General features: G+C 46.5%; 1 protein-coding gene across 3 annotated transcripts in view; it reads left to right on the top strand.

Moving 5' to 3' along the window:
- Window positions 1–3,615: 3,615 nt before the first annotated feature.
- Window positions 3,616–6,795, top strand: part of KPNA5 (karyopherin subunit alpha 5) — a 30,860-nt gene continuing 27,680 nt past the window's right edge. Inside the window, exons 1-2 of one of the 3 annotated variants that reach the window (XM_066613646.1) lie at window positions 3,960–4,031; window positions 5,307–5,386. In XM_066613646.1, coding sequence (XP_066469743.1) covers window positions 5,371–5,386 — 16 coding nt within the window. In that variant the 5' untranslated portion in view covers window positions 3,960–4,031; window positions 5,307–5,370. The other 2 variants (XM_066613639.1, XM_066613654.1) reach the window with 2 other exon arrangements.

Genomic DNA, 6,795 nt, shown 5'->3' on the forward strand with positions numbered 1-6,795 from the left:
CTGAGTAGACAGGCATAGGATTGGTCTCTATGGCTACAATCCTAACTACACTTTCCTGGAAGTAAGTGCCATTGATTAGAATGGCAGTTACTTCTGAGTAGACAGGCGTAGGATTGGGCTCTATGGCTACAATCCTAACTACACTTTCCTGGGACTAAGTTCCATTGATTAGAATGGCAGTTACTTCTGAGTAGACAGGCATAGGCTTGAACTCTCAGTCCCACTACTTCTGATTAGACAGGTGTTGTGAGTGTAAAATTAAAGTGAGATAGGGAAAAGCTCTTCTGTGCAATAGATTGCTTTCTGGTTTAAAATCAGCTTTGCCTTTCTCTTTGGGGCATACAACTGTCATGTTTTGCAAACCTTTCCTTGTGCCAGGGTTTTAATTTCATGCTGAAATAAATCTATTAGTCTTTAAGGTGCTGATGGGCCCAATCCTATTCAAGTTTCCAGCACTGATGCAGCCATGCCAACAGGGTGCACAGTGCATCCTGGGGCAGTCACAGAGGCCTCCTTACAGTAAGGAAATGTTTTCCCCTTATTTTGGGGCTGCATTGCAACTGAATCAGCACTGGAAAGTTGGATAGGATTGGGCCATAGGATTGTTACTCCAATCCTTGCGCTATTCACACTTTACATAAAGCAAAAGTTCCCCCCCCCCATAATTATTTGTATGAAAAATGACCGCCCTGCTCTTACAGAGGGAAAAGAACCAATACATCTGCTTTCATTAACATCCCATTCCTGAGCTTCTGGGCACCTGCTGGAGCAGCGGCACAAAAGCAGCTACTGCTGTATCCAGCGGGCACTGGGAAGCAGCTGGAGGTCTCTTTGGGGGAAGCCCCAAGCTTTGCAGTGGGGCATTTCAGATCTGCACCAGCTATTTTGCCACACAGAGTTGAGAGACTCTGTGTCAGGCCTTCCGGTCCAACATGGACTTCAGGACAGTCCCACCCCACTCCTGCCCTAGTTTCTCTCCCTGCTCCAACCCCCATCCTCCCAGGGGCTGCACCACCACCTCACACCTATCCCCAGGGCTGGTGCATCCGCCTTCTGACTATCCTGGGCCCAGCACCAGAAATCCTTAGTCCTTGGGTTCTGTAAACATGCTGTACAACACTTATGGCACCCAGTGCTAAGGCTCAGCACCCACACTGACAGAGCTCAGGACTGGGCCATAAATCAACCTTCACGCCTCAAAATGTACAATTAGATTTGTAGTTTGCTTAATGATTGGGACTGTAACCTGATTGATATTATCATTAAGAATATGTATATACCACTGCCACAAAGTCCACAAAGTGGTTTACAGAAAAAAAAAATCAAATCACCAAATCTCTCCCTGTCCCAAAAGGGCTCACAATCACCAGAAGCACAGAAGGCAGAAGCACACCAGAAAATGGCCATTAAAAAAAGACACTGTGCTGGGTGGGGTGAAGAGGGTCAGTTACTCTCCCCCTGCTAAATAGGAGTATAAGAGGAGCACCACTTGAAAAATTGCCTCTTGCCCACTTACCAGGAAGATTTCAGTTATTTATTTCAACGTTTATTCTAAAGTAAATCCCACTGATCACAGTGGGAATTACTTCTAAATACATATAGGCTTATACTCTTCAGACATATTTAAATGAACACATTTACTACCTGGAAACTAGTTCCAGTTTTCATCAATGGGACTTACTTCTGACTGAGTAAACACTTAAGGCATAATATCTTTGGGCTATATTTGAGACCCACCCCATGTTTCCTAATTCTCTGCTGTAACCATACACCTGTAGTAATAGATTCACACACAATATCAACTTCAGAGTTCACAAAATCCTTCATTTTTTTCTGCTTTTGAACTTCAGCAGAAGTGATTGCTCGCAACAAACACAATGGAGATAACCAGAACTTTAGCATTAAGTCTGATTGCTTTAAAAAACAAAACTAACAAAAAAGGAGCAGCAAAATCAGGAAATCATGTTCTTTCTGGTTTAGTTCTTAACTCATGTTAAAAAGTCTCTTTGTGTATGGTTTAGACTAGAGCAGTGTTTCTCAAACTGTGGGTCAGGACCCACTAGGTGGGTCACAAGCCAATTTCAGGTGGGTCCCCAATCATTTCAGTATTTTATTTTTAATATATTAGACTTGATATATGTTACAGACCTGTACTTTTAACAAACTACTATGTATCTTCTTTCAACAATGATAGTAAATGGGACTTATTCATGGCTAAGTGTGGATAGGATTGCAGCCAAGGATTGTTAAAAATTTTCCTGCTTGATGACATCACTTCCAGTCATCATGACATCACTTCTGGTGGGTCCTGACAGATTCTCATTCTAAAAAGTGGGTCCCGGCGCTAAATGTGTGAGAACCACAGGACTAGAGCATTTTCAACTGCTGTGCTGTGGCACATTGGTGTGTCATGAATGGTCACCAGGTGTGCTGTGGGGATCTGGAAGAGGGTCATTTAAGAGGGATGTAAGCCCCCCATTGGCAGTAGTACAGTGTGCCTTGTCAATTGTCATAAAACTGATGGTGTGCCTTGACTATTTTAGTGCCTTGCCAGTGTGACGTGAGATGAAAAAGATTAGAAAATCACTCATTTGGAGACAGTTTATGTCTTACTTCATATGAAAATGTGTTTGGGTATGTTCCAATTTTTAAATAAATAGGACAACACAGTTTAAAAACAAAATCTAAACGCTCATTCGGAACAAGGCTGGAGATAGAAAAAGCATGAATTCCATCTTCACTGCTGTGTGGACGTGCAACTACGCTAAAATCCTGGATTTCTCCATTCTTTTCAGTGGAGAACTCTCAGCCCACTCTGGTGAGATAAAAACGATTCAAAACAATCTGGGGGAGGGGGGGAGAGAAGGTCCTAGTTCAGTGGTCTACCACATGCCTAAGGACGCAATTCTAACCCCTTATGCGAGTGCTTTCCAGTACTGGCACAGCAGTGCCAATGGCACATGTGCTGCATCCTGCAGTTGGGGGTCACTGATGGAGTCCTCCTCAAAGCAAGGGAATGTTTGTTCCCTTCTCTCAGAGCCGCATTGCTGCTGGAAAGCACCGACATAAGGGGTTAGGATTGTGCCCTAACTTGCATACGGTCCAATTGCCTGGATCTGCCTGGAAGATTTCTTTCCCCAGAGTGTGATCAGTCTGTGGAACTCCTTGCCACAGGATGCGTGACGGTGTCTGGCCTGATGCCTTCGACAGGGAAGTGGGCAGATTTCTGGAGGAAAAGTCCATCGCAGGTTACAAGCCTGGTGGGCACGTGCAGCCTCCTGGTCTTAGAAGGGGCTGCCTCAAAGTGCCAGGTGCAGGGAGGGCAGCGGGACACGGGTCTCTTGGAGTGTCCCTGAGGCACCTGGTGGGCCCTGTGAGATGCAGGGGCTGCACCAGGCGGCCTGCGGCCCGGCCCAACAGGGCTCTTCTTGTGCGCTTCGTACTGGCGTGCTGGAGAGCCTCCTGCGCGGAGGAAGCTGGGCTGGAGGTGGGATGGTGCTCGGAGTTCTGAAGGTGACGGGACTTGCGACTCTGGCTTTCTTCGTTCCTCTATGTGGCTCCCGCGCGCGGGCGTTGCTGGGAAGTGAGGAGGGCCGTTCTTGGAGGGCCGGGGCCGCCATCTTGAATTGCGAAGCTGCCTCCTTCGCGAGCGAAGCGGCGGTTGGCGGCGCCCCCTCCCCCACATGGGTGCGTGAGCGCGTCGGGCTCCAAGTGCCTGTGGGGAGTTGCGGGTGGGGAGGTCGGGCGGACTGGCAGGCGACCTCGCCAGAGCCACCCGCCCGAGGGGAGCCGGCTGCAGGCGAGACAGGCGTCCTTCCTGCCCTCCACTCAAGTACCCCCGCTGCCGCGGAGCTTCCTGTCCCCCTTGCGCTCTCCCAGCCCGTAGGCAGACACGGGGGTCCGCCTGCGCGCTCCTGCAACCCGCCCGGAAGCCAGGCGGCACTTCCAGCGCATGAAGGCTGCAGTGCGGGTTCAACCCCGTCTAAAACGGGCGGGACTCCGAGCCCGAGCCTGTGCGTGTCTACTCAGAAGTAAGTCCCATTGTAGTCAGTAGGCTTACTCCCAGGTAAGCGTGGATAGGATTGCAGCCTAATCCTATGCAGGTCTACTCAGAAGTAATTCCCATTGTGGTCAGTGGGGCTTACTCTCGGGTAAGAACGGATAACAGTGGGTCCTTGGAGCCCAATCCTGTGCATGTCTACTCAGAAGTAAGTCCCATTATAGGCAGTAATGGGGCTTACTTCCTGGGGCTTACTTCCAGGTAATCGTGGATAGGATTGGAGCCTTGGAGCCTAATCCTATGCAGGACTACTCAGAAGTAATTCCCATTATGGTCAGTGGGGCTTACTTTCAGGTAAGAACAGATAACAGTGGATCCTTGGAGCCCAATCCTATGCATGCCTACTCAGACATCCCATTATAGTCAGGTAAGTCCCAGGTAAGTGTGGATAGGATTGAATCCTTAGAGCCCAATCCTATGCATGTCTGCTCCTGTTTCTAATCTTATGCATGTCTAAGTGTGCATAGGATTTCTGCCTGACTCCTGTTATGAGGCATAAGATCAGGAACTACAGGTTGTGCCGCATCATCCACCGATTTGACTTGCCGCTGTTACTGGGGTGCACCTTTAAATGCCTTGTAAAAGTGCCAGGCTCCCATTTCCTACCTTCCTGCTGTTAAACCACATGGGTTGCAAGCTTCTTGGGGTTAAGGATAGCTACAAAGACTCTCTACTGGGTTTCTTGCTCCTCCTCTATTGCCCCAGAATGCATTGGTATTGGGCAGGGGTCTCCAAACCCTGGCCTCAGTGGCCAGATGCAGCCCACAGCGAGCTTCTATCTGGCCTGTGGCCATCCTCTTGTCCCCTGAAAGCTTGTGGCCCATTTGGCCAAACATGACTGGAACTATACTCTGGTTGTGTCTGGAGGGTGTTCTAAGGTCCAGAGAGGTTGAATGAATAAGCCCATTCATTTATTCACTCATCTAAGTTCCATCTCTGATTTATTTACATAAACTTTATATTTAAATTTTTTTCCGGCCCCCAACACTGTACTAGATATTTGATGCGGCCCTCTGGCCAAAAAGTTTGGAGACCCCTGGTATAGAGCCAGAAACCTGGAAGTGGGTCTTTTAAGCTGTTTTTCCATTGATTAGGTATCCACTGATTTTTATCCACTGAGGATTCAAGAATGGAACCCCAGTAGATAACAAGGCATGACTTATGTTCGCGTTGCTTTGCTTCGCTTCCCTCCACACTCTCCTTGTACAAGCTAACCTTTCTCAAAAGGTGCTTATTCTTTAAATAGGAATCCCCTGGCTGTGAGCTCCTTCCAAGACCTAAGCCTGGTTGCTGTGAAGCGTGTTGATCAGATGCATTTGTCAGAGTGTGAGTGTCAGTGTGAGCAGAGTATGTTTCTGTCTGTCTCAGTCCCCTTGCTGCGAAAGAAAATGAGAGGTGTCAGAAACCTTCTCTCATGCCAGTTAGCCATTAAGCAATGAGCAAGATATTGGGGTTTAGCCCTAGAAACAGGCCTAGGAGTCAGTTAGGACTCTCTGATGCTGCACTTGTCTTGCCAGCTGTCTCTCCCATGGTGGTCTGTAAACAAGACTTTCCAGATTTTACCCTTGAATTAAAGACATAGGGATTACAAAACTTGACATAAGTGACAAATGTTTCTGTTTTTCTTTGGGTATACATCCCCAGCTTTGTTGCTGCCACCTTAGGGAAAGTAGTGAGGTAGGGCTCCACTATTCAGAATTCATTTGTCAGATAACCAATACCATCGACATATACTGTATTGTGAGAACAAGAATGTAGAAGATGTGCCACACCTCCATTTCTTTACAAATGAGTTGAGAAAATGCACACCAGTATCACATAGTTCAAGATCTTGCTTTCTGATAATGTTCAGCACACCCTAATGTATAGAGAGTGGCTAAAGAGGGTAGGGTCATCTTAGCAGTGGAGCTCCTTTCTTAGGGATTTGTGCTCTCCCGACTGTTGTCTTGTTGGTCGTTCCATTGGACTTTGGTGGTTTCTGTGGGCTAATTTTATGCATTTTCTTAAGCTGTTGATCTTTTGAGATGCTGCTCTAAGAGTACTAATTACTTTGTTGTTTGAATAATGTTCATACACATGAGCATGTATGTAATGGAGAAGTAGAGTATAAATGTGTTCACTAAAATAATTCTACAGGTGCCTTGTGTTTTTTTCAGGAGTTTTGCGTCAAAGTTATAATCCCATACAAATGTAAAGGTAGGGAAAAGAGGAGCACACATGAAGTAAAACAGGCTAATCCTATTTATGTTTACTTGGCAGTAACTCTAAATTGTTTCTGTGAGACTTACTTCCAAGAAAGCATGTGTAGTATGGAATGGCCCTGAAATACAGAGTCCAAGAACTGGTAAAACAAGTGTAAATCTTAAGGTATGTTATTGAATGCTTTCTACAGTTCTGTCAAATTCCATGTAAAGGAATCTTGGCAACAAACAATTGTTTTCCACTTATAATCATCCAAAAATTGGCTAAAGAAAAATACCAGTTCCTCAATTGTGGAATGCTTTCTGTAAGAGTAGGCACAGTGAAGACTGCAGAATGCAGTGCAAATGAAAGGTGCCATATCGGTGAAAAAGTTTCAAGGTAATACTATTTCTCCCCACCTGGAGCTGTGTGCAGCTTAAACAACTGACAAGCATATGAGAGATCCCTATCGCTTTTTCCAGCATTGAAGTACACTTTCCATCATTGGGCAAATGGGGAGTGGGTGCAAGGGAGAGGTAAGGTAGCCTGATGAT

This window comes from Tiliqua scincoides, chromosome 1 (genome assembly GCF_035046505.1).
Source record: "Tiliqua scincoides isolate rTilSci1 chromosome 1, rTilSci1.hap2, whole genome shotgun sequence".
NCBI lineage: Eukaryota > Metazoa > Chordata > Lepidosauria > Squamata > Scincidae > Tiliqua > Tiliqua scincoides.